The 22,362-nt window shown below is 37.6% G+C and overlaps 1 protein-coding gene across 1 annotated transcript in view; it reads left to right on the top strand.

The window, feature by feature from the left end:
- Su(Tpl) (Suppressor of Triplolethal) overlaps positions 1-22,362 on the top strand; it is a 106,216-nt gene continuing 83,854 nt past the window's right edge. The window contains exon 1 of the mRNA XM_087411445.1: positions 1-1,273. Within this exon, the coding sequence (XP_087267571.1) occupies positions 1,130-1,273 (144 nt within the window). The 5' untranslated portion in view covers positions 1-1,129. The remainder of the gene's footprint in view (positions 1,274-22,362) is intronic.

Here is a 22,362-nt window from a genome sequence, read left to right as displayed (position 1 = left end):
GGAACGGGAAAAGCCGGCAGGTAGTCGATCGTTGGCCGTCACCGCGCGAGGACGGCGAGGTCGTCCTTGGTTCGACAGTCGGATTATCCGGTTGCGCGCGACGCAATTGGTCGAACGGCTCTTCCACAAGCCCCGCCTACCAGGTGGCCGTTCGAAAGTGTGTAGTCGTGTTTCCTTGCGGCGAAACGACGGGCGCTGCTTCTCATCTATTCTACCGGACTTTCGGCGTTCAGTTTGTAGAAGGAAGAAACCACGGGGATGAGTCGCGTCAGTCTAGTAATATGCGACGGTTGAGAGAGATCGGAGCAGGTGGGAAATCGCGAACGCGCACGAGGGTGGTTTGCTGTTAAAAAAAAAAAACCTCATCCACGGGGTGCTAAAGCTGCGGTATCGTGTTCGGGGTGGGGGGGATCCTCAGCGATCGCGAGTATAGTGTGTCGACAGTTGTGAGAGCGAAAGAGAAGGAGAGCAAAGAGCATACAGCAAACTGTGCGGGAGAGGAGGAGGAGGAGGAGGAGGAGGAGGAGGCGGAGGCGGCGGCGGCGGCGGCGGCGGCGGCGGCGGCGACGGCGACGACGACGACGACGGTGGTGGAGGTGATGGTGTGAGCGTGGCGAGAAGGAAAAACACGTTTCTCGAAAGAACGTCTCGTCTCGCGTCGAGAGTTCCGGCTGAAGATATCCGTCATCATCGGGTGTCGTTGTTTCGCGGTGTTACGTTCCGCGCGCCGTACGGCGCGAATATCGTGCCGCGCGAAAATTTGTGTGTTCAACGAGGGGTGGTGAGAAAAGAGGTGAGAAGAAAAGAGAGAAAGAGAGAGGGAGAGAGACAGAGAGAGAAAAAAAGGGAGGCTGGAACACAGAAACGCGCGCGAGTGCCGTGCGATAGAGGAAGAGAGAAGAAGAGAGAAGAAGAGAGAGAGAAAAAGAGAAGAAGAGAGAGAGAGAGAGAGAGAAGGCGCGTTGTCGTCGTGCGCTGCTTCACGGCGTTGCCCGAGTAGCCAGACGAGCGGAGGACGTCAGCTGTGTGGTGTGCCGAGGGGACGGCGAGTCGTGCGCGCGGGTTGGAGCGAGACGGTGCGGCGCGAGCGAGCGAGCGAGCGAGACGGTGAGAAGCCGCACACGGCGAAATGGGAGACGAAGAAATGGCGCTGGTGCCAGATGTCCAGTATGGTTTGTCGTCGCACGGCAATTTCGACGAGCACAAATCCCTGATATTTGTCAAGCTCACCGACTCGTCGCAACGTGCCATCAAGGAGTACCTCAAGATTAAGGTGAGTGCATTTTTTCCCTTGTCCGTTGATGTTTCTCGCACGTTTTAGGGAGGCTAGGATCGTCGCACTCGCGCGCGCGTGCGCGCGAGTTCGCCGCGTGCGTGTGCGTTATATATATATATATATATATATATATATAATAGTGTGTGTGTATGTGTGTGTGTCGGTACGCACACATACGTGTACGTAAGTACGTACATGTGTGCGTGCATGTCACCGCGAGAAATAGTGGCGCGTATGCGCGCGCGCGAGTGTCTGCGTACGTGTGTCGTAATATCGTGCCAAGGAGAGAGAATAAGAGTCTTGGCGAGAGACACCCGATCGTGTCGTGTTGCTTGCTCGCCATATTTCGTGCGAAATTTCGTCGCGACGATGTCTTCCCGTCGCCGACGCCTGGGAAGACGTCTTCGAGGGGCTCGATTCTCTCTCTCCCCCTGCCCCTCTCTCTGTAGCTTCCCCTCTCTTTAATTATTGCTCCGCTCCCTCCTCCATATGTCTCTCTCTCTTTCTCTCTCTCTGTCTCTCCTCGCAATCCGTTCTCCTTCAAGATCACGTTCGAGAGAGGGCCACTTGATTCTTTGCCGAACAGCTGCTCTCTCTTTCTCCTTTTCTTCCTTCCCTTTTTACGCCCGTTACAAGAAGAATTTTCTCGAAGGCCGGTAAACTCCGAAAATTCGATACGCTTCCCTCCGTCTCGGTATGTGGTCGCCCTTTTTCTCTGCGGCTTTGGAGTAACAGCGGCGCCGAGCGAGTTAAGCGAGCGAGTCGCGCGCGATGTCGACACGTCTGCTGCTTTGACAACGGCAAATTACGTAATACACGAGAGCGGGAGAACGAGCCGTACCGAATAAAAAAAATTAAGTCCACCCCATACGCGTGTAACGGGATTCGAACGCATTTTCGCGCGTACGGAGTCTCCGATGAGAACGATAAGAGAATCTTTTCCAAGTCTCCCGAATATTCCTCCGACGTAATCGCGAGGATCTTGCAAGGATCCACCACGAGAGCGTGAAAACAGATGAATCATCTCGTCGCGTAGTGTCACGTCGCAGATGGCAAGATTTCTGCAAGTTAATCTCCTGGACGCGCTCGTATGCGAATTTTCGTATTATTTTTGTATCCTCCTGTAATTCTCAATGACTGTTAAATACCGACGTGTCGGCGATTCGGGCCGACCGAATCCCCCGGGGCCTAAAAAAATTGTAACACGTGGTTTCTGTCTCGCTCTTTCTCTTTTTCTTCTCTCTCTCTCTCTCTCTCTCTCTCTCTCTCTCTTATCTTGATTATGATGTACTCGCTATTATGCTTTACCTCTTGATGCGATAATTTGTTAACTAGTCCGCATTTAGCAGAAGAGATCTTTAAATAGTTTTTCATTCCTCAAGTGTATCAACTTGCGTCTTTTGAGAGTTGAGACTCTCATATTCGTTTGCCGATATATTATTTTCTTTCCTGATTTTATTTTTTAAAAAACATACTTTTTGCGGTTACAGTCTCTCTGTTCTTATAATGTATTTTATACAATGTTTTTGACAAGCGCTGGAGGGGACTGTATCTCGGAGCGCTCAATAAATTCCAATTCGATCAATCAATTAATCGGTTTTTTTATTACAATAATATATTTTGCTATGTGTTTTCAGTCGTTTATTATTTTTTTTCTTTTTACTTTTAATTTGATTTCTATTACTCTTGCAATCAAATTTGTTTTATCAATTGTTGTTTTGTTTAGCGCTTGAGAGAATTTTCTAGACTATATTCTGGAGCGTTCGAATGAATGGCGATATCTATCTCTTTTTCTCCGTCCGCCCTTTTTATTTTTACAACTTGGTGATTTTCTGACCGCGCGCGTTTTAAACCGAGGAATATACGCGGTCTAACGAGCATGAAGCGTTGTAAAGCGATTGCGAATTCTTACATCAGCTGATTCTAACCTCCCGGACGAGATTCGAAAGTAGAGGAGCCGTTGCACGGGTGGGGCGTGACTTCGTCAAAATATCGTCGTTGAATGTACGAGTGCCTTTATATCCCCGAGACCGCGAGATAGCGAGAAATTTCGTATGCAACCTCGCCGCTTTGAGTATCGTCGATATCTCAAAGCGTCTTTTTGTTTCACTTTTATTACGTGACTTGTAATTCGCCTCTCGACGCGAATTGCGCTGTACACGTTGCGGCGACGTGCCGGTAAAGCAAGCCGGAAAACGATCTCGATGTAAAATAACAATTTCGCCATCCGGTATTTTCAAACGACACTTGACGGGAAAATCGACTTTTCGTATTACCGCGATAAATATTTATTTACGCGCTGCGAACCGATCGCGGAAAGTTCCATCGCGAATAAATTCTATGAGTTTTAGAAGCCGTGCATTTGCTCAAACTCGTTTAAGTAATGAGATTTTAATGTTTATCCCTACCAGTTCCGTTTCAGATCATTGAATCACTAACTACTTTGATAAAATAATGATAACAATTGACGTCACGTATAAAATAAAGATTAACAGATAGCAAAGTCACACTTTAACATTTCATCTGCATCTATTTATCTCGATTAGTATAAAACATCTACTTTAATTAATCTTAAGCATCTACGAGAAAGATAACCGAAAACTTGAAGTTATCATGTCGAAATGGATATCTCTTTTCGTTAATTAATAATACATCAACGACAGAGAATTATCTGTTTAAGACGTAATAAATTGTTGGTGACAAATAGATAGTATATCAAACAAAATTAAATATCTGAAGCATCTTCACGAACCGAGATTTCCCGCTCTGACATTCCGTCTACCAGTAGCGACTAAACATTTGAATGAACGATCCTACGAAGAGTTTAAAAGTACAACAAACGAGAAATCTAGACAGAGAAACAGAGAGAGAAAGAAAGAGAGAGAGAGAGAGAGAGAGAGAGAGAGAGAGAGAGAGAGAGAAAGAAAGAAGAATGAAGAAGGTCGTTTAAAAAAGCGCAACAAGGTTCGAATCCCTTATGTTCCCAAGGGCCGGTTCGGCTTGCTGCTGTGTCGGCTGTATCCCGTAAGAAAAGGGGCGTTCCCCTTCGAGAAGTACAGCTGTTCCTCGAAACTCGAATAACCCGAACCGAAAGAACCGAGCTATATAACGACCGCTTGTATGTATTTTATAAGCGAAGAGAAAATCCATCTCTCCCTTTTTACTACTTTCTTTTATTACCCATCTTGTTAATCTGAAGGCTAAACGGAGTGTCATGGCTCGAATTGTTATTTAGATTATTAAAGAGATAGAATGATAAACATTATATTGAATGTGAATGATTTGATCGATAACGTAAACGAATTCTCTTCTTACATTTATTTATTTAATTTATCTAAAAAGAATTTATGGTATGTACATCGAATTTTTATTGAGCTCTTTTATTTATGTGTGTGTGTGTGTGTGTGTATATTTTACCAAAGCCTTTGCTTGTAACTTAAATATTTTATCTTTTCTTTTTTAAAATAATCTTATACACTGAAAAAGTTATGTCAATAGTATTATTTTAATTGAAAACAATTTTGTTATTTCACACATAACACTGTTAATGAAACAAACACAAAGTTATATTCTCGTTTCAATAAAATTTTATTTGTTTTTTTATTAATACTGTTGTTAAATCAGCAAGATTATTTTTTATTAAAAATAATGCCGTTGATCCTTCTTTTTTCTAATGGTCTACAAAAAATTTTGTAGTTTGAGATTTTTAGAGACAGTTTCTCTTGAAGAAGTTTTTCATTTTTAGTAAAGTAAAGAAAATGGAAAGAAATTTCTTAGAAAACATTAATCATTCGAAATACTTTGAGAAAGCTATTTCTAAAAGAAATAGCTAAAAAGAAAAGCTGGGTTATTGTAACGATTCCCTGTCCATTGTAATGATTTTGCCTGACGTTTTTATTCTAACCCTTTTCTTCCCATCTTTCTTTACAATTTTTCTTATCCTTTTTTTTTTGTTTGTCTCCAATGTGTACGTTTCCTTTAAATGACTATTTCTGTGTATAATAATAGCGATTTAAAACGTCAACAATCTTTTTTACAAAAAGGTTTTTTATACAACTGAAAATCCTGTAAAACTTTCTTTAAAAATCTTCCAAACTATAAAACCTTTTTCGACTGTTTCTTTTTCCTCTCCTTTTGTTTATGTTCTTTCATAATTGAACGATTTTCATAACAACACGTTACGTTGTGTTTTCATCATGCATAATAAAAAAAATGACAAAATTTTATAGGCAAGAAACGCTCGAACAATCACGGTAGTAAATAGGAATCAGGAGATTATCGCGAAATTTTGAGATTAATATAGATTTGAGCGATACGTAAATTTATTATAAAATCAAATCACGATTCAAATATTCGCGCCTGCGTCAAAGTTTTTTGGGACCTTTGTTTTTTTTTTTCCTTTTTTTTCTCTCTTTCTCGCGCGCAAAAATACTCTGCAACTGCTGGGAGACATAGAACGCAGCGAATGGAAAGTCGAGTGATATTAACGCGCGAGATGCATTCCTCGTGGCATATAAAGTACACATCGGCGTCGTTAAAGTACTCTCGGTAGAAAGAGGAAAAAAAAGGAGCGTATGTCTCACCTCGTAATCGCGCTATTAAATTGGCGACTTACATACGCCAAATGCCTCCAATTTACGCTTGGTATAGAATAAATTATGCGAGGTGAAAGTGAATGCCGTCTGTGCGAAATCGTACCTAGGGGGTTTTGAACGGGAGAGAGGGAGGTATGCTTCAAAAAGCAAAGGCGATCGTTGAAAACCTTGAAAGTGTCCAACTGGTCTCGTAATCCCTGATGCTGATTAGAATTTGCTCGCTGTATAATATATATAATATATATAAAATATTTGATGTAAAAACAGATGGTTGCGTGTCTCGTAAACATTATTCGCAGGATAGATTCACGTAACGTGAAAGAGAAAAGATGTGCGATTTTAAATATCACTCGTGTTTATTTCGGGATTTTGTTATCCCATGAAAGCTTAAAATAGTAGATCAATATTTCTACGACAGTCCGTCTCGCATTTAGAAAAATTGAAAAATTCAGAGAAGATTTTCTAAAAGAAAACTCTATTTATCGCTAATCTAAATATTGATATGATAAATGTTTTTTTTTTTTTACAAAAGTTATGTTAAAAATAAAATACATTAACGGATATCAAATTGATCAATTAGCTAATCTTTACTTAATTCCTGACCCATCGACAAATCAATAGCAGTTTATTTGATCAAAAGCTACTGAACACAGCGCGAAAGAGCTTCTGTAATCACTATATAACTCTTATCGTCGTCGTATTATTTTATGATTGATAGACTTTTATCTCTCGGTAGTAAAGCGCTCAAATTACGCACGCGCTAATATAATTGCATCGGTACGTAGCAAGGTGTCACGAAAAACATGTTTGGGACTAAGGTGATAGTATTGGTTCTCTTTCAAGGTCGCGCATATCGCGTATCACATTACCTAGTGCCTAATGAATTGACAAGGAAAAGACTTGAGTGAGCGAACCGCGAACGTAATTCATTCACGTGTCAATTAGTAGTGATGATTAACGCTACTACAACTGTACGACTACAACGATTGTGTCACGTAAATGCCATTGTGCTACGCACCTTCCGAACGGAAACGCACGTACGCACTGGCGGAGTCTAACGACATATTTTAATGGCAATAAGATTACCTTGCGAACATTAATTATCAGTCAGACGCACGCGAATGAAAATTATATTAATTAATCAAGGGGAAACTAAATATTTGCTCGCGATCTTACAACGTTGGAAAATTTCGATTAAATTTAATTTTACATGTTTTGCATGTCCCAAACGGTTCAATCAAATTTATGTATTAGTTAACGCAAAATAAGTATGAGAGAAGATAACACAAATATTGTTGAAGAAGATAAATATAAAAAAGTAATACCGATTTGTGGAACCAGCTTGTGGAAGCATATTTTTTTTGATAAAATTAATATTTATCAATATATTAAAATAATGCATATTTTATTCATATCTTAAAATTTACATTTTAAAATATGTTAATTTTATTTTATTTGTTTAATTACTCAACGACATAAATTATGTCGTTTCGGCACTGTACAGATATTGAATATGAATAACACGAACTGTAATAACGTAATCACATTGATAGTTAAATATACTAAGAAATAAAATACGAAACAAGGACTTGAGCGAATCGTTTCCAACACAAATACGAAATGTTTTTACTATGTGCATAAGCGAAATTGTTTTTTTTTCTTTTTCGTGTCATACTGATAATACTCTATCGTATTGGATAATAAGCCAAGTAACGACGGTATCGTTTTGTTCGGCCAGATTTATCTCGATCTCGTAATATATAAGTTGCTCTTTCGAGAAAAATGCGTGCGGTTTCTGGTTAATTCTCTAACGGTTTTACGATCTCGACACGGTAATGTTATCCGAATGCCGAATGGATACACCTCCCGGAAACGTTCCCGATCGAGAGCGTGGTTGCGCTTTCGACCCGAAGTGATCGAGTATACCCGGGGTATCCTTTTCACCGGCAACGAATTTCGATGAGAATGGTGAAATCGACGGTCGTATTGCCGTCACGAGAGCGAAATTCGTGCTGCTTGAAGCAACTCGTTATTGGATGATGCGAATGATCAATTCGGAACGATCGATGATGAGTCCGCCTCATAAAACCGTCAGTGCGAGCGTGAATTGATTTGTAGAGTTTCCCGGAGAACCGTCATTACGAATTCATGTATCGAGTATAGACTTCGCCGGGAGTCATGGTAACGCGGAATTATCCCAGCAACATTACGGCACTAGGTTTACGCGTAAACCGTCGTAGTATTGTATTGTGTCAGTCCGAGACTTCCAAACGATAAAACTGCGTAAAAGCATCGTAAAAAGATGCAACCGTTACGACAATGGCTCTTACGAGCTTAAAGATGTAGTTTGTAGTGAACTTTACTCCCGAAGAGAAAATCTTAACGTTTCGATCCTTCGTGGACGTAAAGCTCCTCATAAATATAAATACAAAGCCGAAGATTATCCCTTATTCCCTTTCGACAGAAAACTGACTAATGACTGTATTATGATTAACGAACTTCCAAAATTAGTCATGGTGTGATTGTTATTTGCTAATTCAAATTTTAAGATTTATTACATTTATTTTGATGGAAAGACGTGAACTCACGATATTATATTAAAAGGAATTTTTTAATTCCGGGGAAAAATAAGTAGAAGTTATTCCGTGTATTTCTCGCTATTAGATTAAAGTTTGGAAATTCCTGGCAGTGTTTATGATGCGATAATCATTCTCGAGATAAGAAGAGCTCTTATATGGAAAGAATGATTTTACTGAAATACTAAAAATTTAACTCCAAATCGGAAAATAATTTTATCAGACTCTTAAAATTATTAGAGCCTTCGAGTATAATGAACAATTAATACTGGAAAAAGTTTTGACATGTTAGCAATACTGAAAAAAAAAATTTACTGTATCTTAATACATATTTCTCTAATTGATTTAAATAATACAAAGTGAACTTACAATAAATATTTATTCAATAAAAAGAGTACAGTTAAATCACAAATTAATAGTTTTTATATCAAATAAATAAATGTTTACATTTAGATCATAAATAGATGTTTAAATAATACTTAGAACTATTAAAACAAATATTTATTAAAATTTTTTTAAGTTTTTTTTTTTAACGTAGCTAATTTCCAATCTTCGGATACTTCAGCAAAACCGTTCTTTCCGTACTAATTACTTATGCTTCTTCGCATCGAACCGAGGAATTTCTTCGCACACATAATTCACGGGGCAGGAGTGTCGGGAATCTAGACTTTTACGGTCGTGATAGAGCTATCTTTTTCACCCCCATTCACCCGCTATTATACCCGACTCTTCGACTTCTTTCAAACGTCCGCCTCATCGTCGGGATCGTCGACTACCTCTTCCGCTTTTCCTTTTCGCGCTATACACGACGCAACGCACGAAAGCGACGCGGCGACGATTCCAAGTCAATAATTATCGTGCACGCTCGGGTGGTCTCCGCGGCTCTCGACGATCCCGCGGATATGACACATGAAAGCGACCGATCGTGCCCCTGTATAACGTAGACCACCCTCGCGTCGCCGGTCTATCCCTTTCATCATCAAGTACGTACTACACGTGCTTTGTAGAGGCACGTATAATCTCTCGCCGCAACATATTTCAAGTGAAATCCAAAGTCCGCTGCACAAATTACGCGACTTCGCCAAGACGAGGTACTGGTTCGGTGCAGAGAGATTCTAGCGTGTGTTAAAAAGAAAAAAAGATGCCGAGGAGGGTTTTCATTTTCTGATTAACTTGTCGCTTAGACTTAATAACCTTACTCACCTGATGTTAATATAAAAATTTTTATATTATTTTAGTTGTAATTAAATCACTGATAGTTTTGCAGTGATAAAAGTTATTCGTTGTTAGGTAAATTATGTTCAGTGATTAATCATAGAACAATGTTTTTGCATTATCATCAGGTTAAGTCTAACTACAAGTTAACTAGACACAGAGAAAAAAACCAGACCTGAGAATTTTCGAATTTCGCGAATATTGAAAATTATTATTTATTCATTTGAGGAAAATACTCTATAAAGAGACAGAGAATATTACAATTTAAAACGCAAAGCATTAAATTTTTAAATGTTTTGAAGATAAACATTTTTTTAAACGGGATAAATCTCTGGCGGCTTCTTTCCTTCTTTTTTTCTCTTTCTCTCCGTTACTTCATCTCTTGTACAAGCGGGGGTTCATCTGTTGAGAATTGATGAGAAAGTAATGCAATTGAAACTCCATCGACCCACTGCCTCTGCGCGTATAAAAAGATTTTCGCCCGAGTATTTCCTCCGAGCTTGCTTTGTAGTATATCAGAAGATTACTGTTTAACACTTACGAAATTGATAGACGAATTTTGCGACTTAGATCAGATGTCGCTTCACGTTCAATTTATTAGCATATCACTTAAATGAATTCGCTTCGAATTTTAAGTGGTCATAAAATACTGGGGGATTTTATACATATATATATATGCGCGAGTGTAGGTTTGCCGTGCGAGATGGAGATCGGTGTCGGATCGGATAGAACGGATTGGAAAAGGTTAATATCGTACAGAGTAGAAAACGCGACGCGCGCGAATGCCAGAGTTGGTTGCCGGCCGCGAGTTCTCTGGCGAAGTCTCGAGATTGCGATAAAAAGATCGGTGAAGGGAGAGTGATGTGATTCCTATGTTGGTGTGCGGTGTTCCGTACGGTTATCTAGTGGGCAAAGGCTTTCTCCGAGGAAGGCCTTTGAGAGACGTCCTTTCTCTCTAAGGACGTCGGGGGGATGCTGGAAGAGTTCGTCTCAAGGCCGTTGCTCCTGTATACGAGAAATTAATGTTACATGCTCCTTCTTTTTCGAACTGGAAAATCGGATCGCGCTATTGCGCGTTGTTTCGAGCTTTTACGAAATAATCGCGACTCCAGGTTGAGATATAATCTAATAAGAAAACTCTTTCGGTTCAATCTGGTCGCGTTGGATGATCGTTATTAAAATCTCCTTAAGCGCGGTACCGGATGTTGCTGTGTAATTACCGCGGGAAGTCTTTCTGACGCTGATATTTAAGCAGCAAAAAATGGCATCGCGCAGATTAACGCTCGGGTAAATAAATGTACCATTATTTGTGTGCTGTGCTTTTAATATGAAGTGTACAAATATTCTATTTCTTCTATACAATTTATCGTACGTTCTTTGCATATTTTTTCGTGCAGTTTTGTAACGTTGTAAGCGCTAATAATACGAAAGAAAAAGATTATTAGAAAGAAAGCTATTAAGTATATATTGAACAAAAGTGTAACACGATATCGCTGTTCGATTAAACACTCTTCTAATTACCGATAATTACGTATCCGCCCTAACTGGCACAGGCGCAAAAGTTTTTATATTTTGTCGCCTCAAAGCATATCGCGCTGACAACGCGGGTTTAAAAAAGGGACTCTCGGCTAATCGTTCACGGGGATTTCCTGACGTTTTACCATAATACTATATAGGGGCTTCCCCTGTTTGAGAGTGCGCTGAAAAATTCTCGCCTCTTCACCTCGCGGCTCGTTTCATCGAGGTAATTTACATTGTCCGACCCTCCATATATGCTCGCAATTAAAATGTCCTTCTAAAGGGATATATTTTGAAACGTTTCAACGAGCCGCAATGAAAGACAACGCAAAGCAACGTTACGCCCGGTGTAGTTACGAGCACAAAATATCTCTCTCTCACGGAAATACTTTCCGGGACAAAGAAAACGGCTTGTTAGATCCTTATGTAAATGCATTTCTAAATAAGATGTGATCTTTCTCAAACGCTCGCTCGTCAAAACCGCGTGCGTTTTTGTCGCGCATTGTCGCCTAAAATTCGCAGAAATATTAATGCCACCGGCGATGCAACAATGGCGGAATCGTAGAAATTAATCATGAAAGTATTCCGGCAGGCGGGATACACCTAGCGAGCGATCTGACGCGGAACATAACACAGCTGCTATTGATACGCGCTTCCGGCTTTCATTAAAAACAGGTCGAACAGTTACTCTGAGAAATTTCTTCAGGATGATTTGCTCGTTACGCATGTGGCTACATTGAGAGAAAAGTTCATTGCCGGATTCACCGTGATTTCATACTTGCCGCATTTGCGCACAATTGGGATGTAAGCATATTCTGCAGTCGAGAATATGAAATTATGTCTCTAGCGCGATAAGAATCTCGTATTGAATCTCCAGACTAGGCGTATCCTATTGTCATTGTCAGTTTAAAAAATTTTCCGTTAAAATTATCAAGACCCAAATTCCCATGATCTTAATATTTTTTCAAGTTATGAATCACTGATTAGGTCTGTATCTGATTTTTTGAGAATGATCTGATTTTTTGAGAATATAAAACTCTTGCAACGCTCTGTGGTAATATCATTTATGTGGTAATATTATTTGTATTGTAAGCAAAGAATTGAATAGTAGATATCAATCAGGAGACACGATAATGTCTCGACGCTAAGACTATTAACAATACATTGAACGCTATTCACAGCACATGAACATGATACTATCTTGCCATTGGGCCTTTTCTGATATCGTACACACGATTACAATGTTTTTTTCATGGCATTATCTCTCCGATAACGTCAGATAATGCGGCGGGCACAACGAAGAAATGAATGCGTATCTAATGTTATATTAAACATTCTACGGGATTTAGATAAGTTTGTTTCCGTTAAAAATCTTAATATATTCAATAAATAATACATTATTTCCAAATCAATTTAATCATGAAACAAACACACACACACACACACATCCGAGGATATGTAATGTTCATTATAATATGATATTTATAATCCTGACAGAAAAGATGTTAGATGATAATGCCACTAATGCATAAAACTATACATTAATGCAAAAACATATGCTCTTATTGTGTTTCGAATAGTTTCTGAACTTTCTCTTTTTTCTTTTCTTTAATAATTATCCGGTTTCGGGTTTTTCTAAAACTGCAAAACAAGTATTTATGAGCACACTAAAAATATCCTAGTAGTTATTGTAGTGATTGTGTTTGAACATTGGACATGAGTTTTTTATAAAATGACTACTTTTATGATATTATTATTACTTTTATTGAGAATAATTCACAAAGAACCATAACTATAATATATGTTTCTTCTTCCCAGTTTTAATAAGCTTTGAACATAAAATACCGACAAAAATAGGATGTGTATTTTTAAGTGCTTTCTTTGTACATTAAGGGGATAAGATCCTTCTTTTACAAAAATTGATTTTTTTTCTGCATGGAAAGAACGGTTTTAAAGTTACAGTAAATAGCTACAAATTTAGTTAGATACAGAGTCGAAAATAATTTAGTTGGATCATCAAAATAATTATGCAGACTGCAAAAGTTTTAACATTTTAACAATAGATTTGAGCGTTCTATACATAATTATTTTAATGATTTAACAATTATTTTCATATCTATATCTTTTTAGATACCTAGTTCAGTAAAATAAATCGTTCTTTTCGTGCAGAAATTGAATGAGTGAATTTTGTGTAAACCGTCAAAAATATAAAAAATGCAATAAATAAAAATTAAAAAAAAAAATAGTTTTACGACTATTTTATAGCAATGGGATTTTTTTAAAATTTATATTTAAATAAATAATTTACTAAAAATTTTTAATAAAAAATTTTGTATCAAACATTTTTTATTATTGTAAAATACTCTTGAATATTGAATTTTATTTAAACCATTTTTTTTCATATTTTGGACGGTTTAAACGCTATTTACGGAAAAAACAGATTTTTTGTAGAAAGTATTTTTTCTCTTCTTTAATATGCAAGAAAAAAGTTACAAATATATATACATGTCTCTTATCTATATTTCATTCAAAACTTATTAAAATTAAAAGGCAATACTTGATTGTTTGTTCTCTTGTTTCAATAATTCTGTGTAAAAGATTCAATTTACTGTGTTAATCGCGAAGAATGCAAATTCGCGATATAGAAGTATTATGTGCATTCATTGTCGTTCGATTTCGTCTCGAATTCCAGCATCAACTCGCAAGAACAATCGAGTTTGCAGTGTCGAGGGTGCGGGTATTAAAATTTCCGGAATTACAAGAATTTCTACGCTCGCTGCGTTCTCTTTTCAAACTGTTTATAACAACAGTGTTAGATTTTTATTTCTCGCATACTCGTCGCCATTCGAAAACGCGCTGCAGGAACAATCATCGGTCTTGCGATCGTCATCGCAAATTAATTTCATCCTTGGTACCGCCATCAAATTAAGTCGCGGCTGATTGTAATGTATTCAGCGGACGCAATTGTGATTTTATCTCGGTATATAAAGCTGTTGTAAATGTTCGAAACGAGTATTCGCCTTTTGCAATATGTGCTCGGTGAAGGAAAGTTGGCGATAAAAAAATTAATTAAAACACTCGAACACAGAAAGACTATATTATAAAATTATATTAAAGCATATATATAAAAATATATATTAATCTTTGTTAGACTGCCTTTTAGATTGCCTTTTTTTTTAACAATACACACACGGAAAAAATAATTTTGCTGAAGTATCTGAAAAGTATCTGGAACGGTCATGTTTTTCTCATATTAAGAGACTGTCGTACTAACCTTACGCACAGATCCATTTTATCAAACTATTAATATAATTATAGAGAACGCTTGAATTGATTGCTATACGTCAAAACTTTTTGCAGCATCATGCTTGAGATTCCTGCGTAATTATTTTGATGGTGCAAAATTACTTTCAGATCTGCGTCTAACTAAATTTTTACTTACTTCAGCGAAACAGTACGTACTTTTGTGCGCAGTGAAATTAATTTAATTCATTCGTTAAATCAACTCGATTTTGAGCGGTTTTGCCAACAATCCGCTGCCTAATAAATAGAACATTTGCGAACATTTTCTCGACGGAATGACGATCGCCAATAGTGCCAATTTAATTTCTCGATGCCAAGGCATTCGTACGATTTTGTCGAAATTATCCGATTCTAACCTCCTAACCCCGATTCTTCTGGTCTCTCCGATGGTACGAAATGGCTCGGCGGCCTCAAGCCCGCGGCATCGCGTACTTCGCAGAATGCGCCGTTTAGACGAACGTCGTAATGTTAATGAATTCGTGATGGTGGACGGCAGCGGACAATGATGAATGCGACGACGCGTGCGGTCGCGCAAGATTCTATCTGCATCTTCTCAGATCCATACGTAGGAGGCTGCATACATACTAAAGTTAATAATGCGTCCGCCGGGATCTCGTATATTGCGAGCGACAAACTTATAAGCTTGAGATTTCAGAATTTCTCTTCGCGACGACACTTTTCATTAATTCCCACTACATAAATCGAATGGCTGAAATATAATGGATCAATTATAAGTACATGATATAGTCGCGCCACTCTCATTGGAGGCTCTCTAGATCAGCTGATTCGCACAAGGTGTAATCATCGTGCGTGCATTTGTAAGATTGCAAATGGCTCTTGATAAATATATCAGAGCCATAAATATGTTATAAATATATCGCGTATCATTGATTTTTAGAACGTCGACTTTCCTCACGAACTTTCTTTTCAAAACTAGCCTTGATTTCGCGAGAACGTAACATCTGATGTCTCTCGCATATTTTCATCGCCTCAAATATTTCAATTCTATTTATTTCGTTTTCGTACGAAAAGGCGAATCTCTGTGTTGAAAACTTAGCCGATTCCTGCGACTCAACCCAGACAACACAAGGTCTAAATTTAAGGCGTAAGAAGTCTTTAAGACATCTTTCTTTCTTTAGACGCCAAAGGCGCCTTACGTTTCAATTTTGGATACTTTGTGTCGTTTGGGAAGTTGAACGCAAGATTTTTTTCATCGGTGCTGATCCCGTTTAATAGTATTAATTGCCTGCAGGCCTCTTTATAAAATTATTACAGAGCTCCGAAGCTGGAATTCTAATCAGAATTCTCGAGTTGATTCTCAACTAAAAGTCGAGGTGCTAACTTTACACGTCTTCGAGTCGAGGAACAAACTTAGCGAATTTCAGATTTGACGAAAAAATTCCTTGTCGTTCCTTGTCTCTCCGTCTAATTTACGGCGCTCCTTTCACTCTGTCCTCCTGAGACGCCGATCGCGATCACCCGTGCGTGCACGCACAACACGCACACCAGGCCAACGTACGATGCGAATCGTTTTGGTGTTACGTACCCGGCGCCGTCGTCGTACACAGTTGTGAAACGCCACCGTGGCGTGACGAATTATAAGGTGCCGGTTGCGAGGTGACATTTTCTATCCGCCTACGAGTTTCTGGCGCGAGCACTCGATTTCGATACAATTCGCGTCATCGATCGGTCACAATACGGTCGAGTGTCGCATAAATCGTGGCTTAATTCGTGCGGGGAAACAGAGCATATCTATTTTCCTTTATAGCTATTGCGGACGAGTGGGCAGTAAATAGAAAATACTTTTTCTATTTACTTTTCAATTAAAGGCTGCTATTTATAGTTTGTTCTTATTTTGGGACGTCTTAAGTTTCGATACAAATACGCGATTAACTTATTCACGTCTCGAAAATGTACTTAAGACCGTCTTGTAAATATTGAGAACTGACTGTAAATATTGGCCAAAGACGTACGCTTTATAAAGGAAAAGTTATATTATTTATTACACAACTCTTCTATTATTATTATATTTCATTATTATATCGATATATTTAAAACTCTCGAATAATGATATCTTTAACTAACGATATGGAGTATTTAAAGGTATCATCGATGTTTTGAATTCTGGTAAATAAATTTAAATCTGTAAAGATATCTAATTGTAAGTGAAATATAATCTGACTTATGATAATAAAAATAATTTTCTTCAAGATTTTGATTGTTTATACATTAGTATGTACATCAGATCTCGGATGATATCGATAGAATTAAATAATTTCATATATTATCTTCAAATTTTGATGTGTACATTATAATATACGCAGAATCTGAAGGAGTTATAAAATTCCACGTTATCAGCAGAGGATTAATTCCTTGGTATGAAATATGTAGACGAGTAAATCTCTTAACGGCATATACCACAATGTAAGATGTTCGAAGAGAAAATTTTTATATTTTAATTATGTAACAATTGGAAAAATAAACGTTTCGACCTTAAATTAGGTCATCTTCATTATTACAAAATTACAAATTCGGAATAACGCATATAATACAGAATAATATACAAAGTTTAAAATGCCGAGTTATAAATTGTAAGAAAAATTTTTTTCAAAATGATAATGTTCACAAGTTATCTTTGCTGACTTAAATTTTCAAAGAGAAGATAGTCGGACATTATGTCGTGTATAATCTTGTTAAATTGTCTATTGTTAAAATTCAGTCAATTAGTCCAATCGCTAGTCCTCTTTGGTTATTCACGTATAATTTCCAAATTCGATGTGCAATAATTTTTACGAGTCCTATCAGGATGTGGTGAACTTGCGTTAACAAATAGAATATCAGAGACTGTATGCGTTATTCCGAATTTGTAATTTTGTAATACTGAAGATGATGACTCAATTTAAACGTTTATTTTTCCAAATGTTACATAATTAAAATATAAAAATTTTCTCTTCGAACATCTTGCGTTGTGGTACATGCCGTTAAGAGATTTACTCGTTTTAATATTTGACCACGTATTGACTTTTATTGAAATATGTAGAATACGATTTTGCTCTACACATCTATTTACCATAAAGCGAATATCTATGCTATTCACCCTCCCTAAGAGTATTCTCTTATATGGGAATCCATTGTCTCTTAGCGTCATCCTACAAAGTTCTCGTGCTATCCACTTGTGTTCTCAGATTTAAACGGCAACCTCTAACTTTTACCCCGCTGCGTGTTTTGGCTTTGTAAGAAGATACCGTTCTCATTCACTCAGCCGCGTACGGTGGTTACTCGACGCGAGAAGGATAGCGTGCATCCGGCGCCGTCTCTCACTCGACGGTGTGTAAACACGATTTGCATGTATGAATCGCGATGAATAGCAGCGGCCGTACACCATGCGTACGAGAGGAGGAGAGGCTTCTTTCCTGCATCGAACTACCGCTCCGCCGACCGTCACCGAAGCTCTCTGTCAATATCGACGTAGCTTCCGGGCCGTAACCGCCAGTACGCTGCGATTCTATTCGAAGTCCTCGAGTCACTTGACAACGTGTCCGGTTACTATCAGAAGTGACAAGTCTTTCTTGTCTCTCTTACCGATCTATCGAAACTACCAAGTCTTCGAAACTGTCGAGTTTCTACGAATTGATAACGCCTTCTTCTCTCCCGACGTCTGTCATTTTTGTTAAAAATTTTGATTAAACTAAATAGACTTGCTACTAAATAGAATAGTTTAGAACAATTCTTCAAAAAATGTGTAATTGCACATTAGTATTTTAATATAATTTTATTAGTCTTAGGTTAGTGGTAGAATTTCTTTAATTTTTTTAAATTTTTTGTTACATTAATTATTCTCTTATGAGAAAGAGGAATATAAAAATAATGAGAACTTGTAAGAGTTCTGGGGAATACTTTTTATTTTTCTTTTAGAATAAGGTTTTAAAGGGTAACATTTTTTTTTAAATCATCATCGATATTTTGATTATGAATTTTAAATCTGTAAAAAATAAATGAAATACAATCCGATTTCTATGATGAAACTTGTTATATTTTTGACTAAATATATTACATATTATATTCGTTAAATATATTATATTTAAACTACATCTGGATTGACAACTCCACGTAACTATTTAAAAGGTTGGAGCTAGTGGCATAGAACAACGTAAGCAATAAACGGAACAACATTTTTTATTTATTGCTGCTTACGTTATTGCCTTGCATTCTTGACTGTGACTGACTGATTAGCTTATCGCTTACGTCTTACTGCTATTTTTTTCTATTGTTACTAGCTTTAATCTTTAAGTGGATAGGTGAGGAAACCACACCTTAGATTTAATTTTCTTTAAAAGAAAAATAACCGTATTTTCCACCAGATGTTTAGAAGTCTTAAAATTTATTATTACATTCCTTTATCTCGTAAAGATATAATTAATGTAAATTTAACTACAACGTAATATATTAAATAAAAAATATAACTATCAAATTAAAATTTTCTTGAAATATTCTGAGCGTTTCATCTGTTCAACTTGCGTATCTTTCAATCCTATCTATTTAACTTTTCATCGACATGAATTTTTATTTTTCTACCAACAATGTAATTCTTTAAGAAACAGAATAAATTTTTTATTTCAGTTTATATAAAAATCTGAAAGAATTCTAGTATATTTGTCGAAAATATAACAAATTTTTATCATCATAGAAATCGGGATTGTATTTCATTTATTTTTTACAGATTTAAAATTCATAATCAAAATATCGACGATGGTTTTTAAAAAAATGTTACACTTTTAACGTCGTGGGTTCACTGGACTCTTATTTTTCAAAGATTGATAAAATAAAATTCATTAATCCTGAAAAACCATTTTTATTATATTTTTATTACTTTTTTTTTATATTTTGGATCCTTTTTTACATATTTTTAATTAAAACTAATAACAGGAACTAATAATCAGTCTCGCATTGAACCTTATTTAAAATACAGTTAATAAACTTTCTATAAAAAAATTTGATACGAGTTCAATGGGATCGTGATGAGATTAGTTGAAATTAGATTAAAGATCCTATTTATCGGTGGAAGGTTAATGAATTAACATACGGATCCCTTTTTCGTGAAAAGTAGATCTACGTGACGGTCTGGAAAGTTTACTAAAATCGGGGGCACGTGGGACACCGCGAGAGTTTGTATGCGGAATAAAAGAATTTATTTCGTTTCGAGGCAAAACTAGTTCCGTGCGGTGAGTTGACAGTGAATTAATTAGGCCGCCAATGTGTGTTGTTCGAAACGGATAAAATATCACGATGTGCGAATTGTCCGGTGGGAATATCGCGAGTCTGGTCATATAACTGTTATGTGTTCAAAATATGATAAACGACGAAAAACAAACCACAACTTCGCGAGGCGGCGTCCAACATGCTCGCTCACGTTCCACAAACGACGACACATCCAGGACGCGTTGAGCTTAATGACATTATCGTTTTATTTTCCATGCATCATTACTCGGCTACTATTTAAGCGTGTTCTCTCTCAAAATAAACGTTCAAGAATGAGCAATTATCGTGGACGCGCGATGTTTTCCGATTTCCGTGGCAACTGGAAAGTTCTGTGGTTACGTACACCGTAAGCTGCGGATATTTAATCTCAGAACTTCTAAATTAAAATACTTTTGGTCAACAACGGTCAACATCTGTCTATCTGTCACGCGATAAATACTTTGTTGTTTTATTCTCTCGGCTACAGTACGATTAGCAGTATCTTTAACCAAGTGACATTTTCTATTTTTATCACAAAATAATGTCGTTATCGACGCCACGAGTCTTCGGGTAGTTGAGAATGCTTCTCTCGTTGCATCAGGATATAACCCGAGGTTGAGGAACCCTTTGCGTGTGACGTTTGTAGAGAGGTTTCCGAGTGCGACGGCACCCCATGTGAATCGCCAGGTTCAATGCGGCATAATATACGTCCCTATAGGGCAGGTGGTACTTGGCGTGGCATAAACACGAGTATACAGACGCGCAAGGTAGACATAGGTCGATGTGACATAGCCGGTTGACAGTGTTGGTGATGCTCTCTCGCGAAGGGCCCCGGTGTCTGGTTTACGATTTAACAGTCGACGAGAATTCCCCGCGAAACGATTCAGAATCCTCGACTCGGAAAAATGGAGAGACGTCAGTCGGTTCTTCTCGCTGTAGCACCCGGTTTTCCCGGTCCCGCTCTCTTCAGTCTCTTCCGTTCCCCACCCACATGTCGTCCATCTGCCTTTAAGAAGGTAACGCACGAATAATGGTTCCCGCTTGTCCGGTCCTTTCGTATTGCTTCTCTCGTTTTTCCCTCCGTGAACCCGCACGCGTCTCCCATCCACCTACGCGTCTTTGTCCTCCGCCCCATTCTCGGTTCTACGAGATGCTTTTTCGCCGACTGCGAAAAAAAAAAAACGAATGAAATAGGGCGTCGTCCCGAGTGCGGCGGCCAGAGGTCCATTGTATCCCGGGCTAACTGAGTTTGGTCTTGTTGATAATTTGATTGTCGTAGCCGCGCGACTGGTAATTTAAATCTGCCCATTCGCCGAATGTACGACGGGGCGAAATCCTACTGTGTCTCTTGATAGCGAATTATGCCGTATTGTGTGCCCCTCGGAGATATTCGCGGGGAAACGATCGCGTAAAGTACATGCGAATTACACGATTATACGATTTATTTATCGTATTGCACCGCGTACAGGCGATAAATCTATTTTATCTCCAACTTTGCTCATGTTTTGCGACGATTTAAAGCACCAAAAAATCTGCTAGCGCGTGCACCTTTTTTTTATAAGGAGTCTTAAAATCACTCTCTGCTTGCCTTATTTTTTTATTAAGTATCTTATTTTCGAAATTAATCCTTAGTACGCAAGATGAGTCATTCGTGTTTTGCATATTTTTTTTTAATTAGTTTCAAGTAAGTTATGTATTAACATTTACATAATTTTTTTTTAAATACACAATCTCAAGCATACTTTCTAAAATGTCTGCGTAAAAAATCACTTAATGATTTTTTTCATATTTTTTAAAACGATGAAAGCTTTGAATGACGTCACCTAGTAAAGAACCGGAAAATCGTGTTTAAGAATTAATAATAAAGTCTAGGATTTCTTTAAAATGCAATTTAATAAGAATATGGATATTATTAATTTATAATATTAAATACATCTTCACACATGTCATTAAATCTTGTCTTAAGATATTAAGTTAAATCAAAATAAAGAGAAGTTTAAGAGATTTTATATGATTTACTTTTGCATAAATAAAAAAATTTATAAATGTATTTGGTTTTGATCGATCGAGAAAACCACAAGGAAATGAGCTTCGTTAATTTCTGTTGTGAGATTGTGTCGTCACTGAGTTTTTTCAGGATCGATGCCTACTCCGTTTCCCTTTCTCGTTTTTCTCATCCCCGATAAATCTTCGTCTCTACTATACTGAAGAACAAACGGGAAACTTCATTGTAGTTCGGCGTCGATGAGAAATAAAAATAATGTATATGCATGAATAATGGAATAAAGATAAAAGTTCACGGGAAAGATGCTCTTTTACGAAGTTTCTTTTACTAAATGAGGCATTAATAACACAGCTTGAATACTGGTTTTCCGCAACTTGATGATGTATGGACTTTTAGCTGTTCGCGTTTCTCGCAAGATAATACGATTTTTACGCGCGAAGAAAGTTAAAACAAATCTCACGATGGTCTTTTCGTCATCTCTCGCTTATTTGATCTCAGCAATAGATTGGTAACGATTGACCAAGCAGAGAGTTTAATTTCTTCTTCTTTTCTTAAAGGTGGTGTGCAAAACTCGTTTGACATTTGCAGATATATGTAGTCGTCTCGATCTCGGTTGATTATTGTAAGATTATTGAG

Source organism: Acromyrmex echinatior, chromosome 11 (assembly GCF_024713525.1).
Source record: "Acromyrmex echinatior isolate Ae372 chromosome 11, ASM2471352v2, whole genome shotgun sequence".
NCBI lineage: Eukaryota > Metazoa > Arthropoda > Insecta > Hymenoptera > Formicidae > Acromyrmex > Acromyrmex echinatior.
Note: the sequence above shows the minus strand (reverse complement) of the source record. Positions and strands in the feature narration are given on the sequence as shown.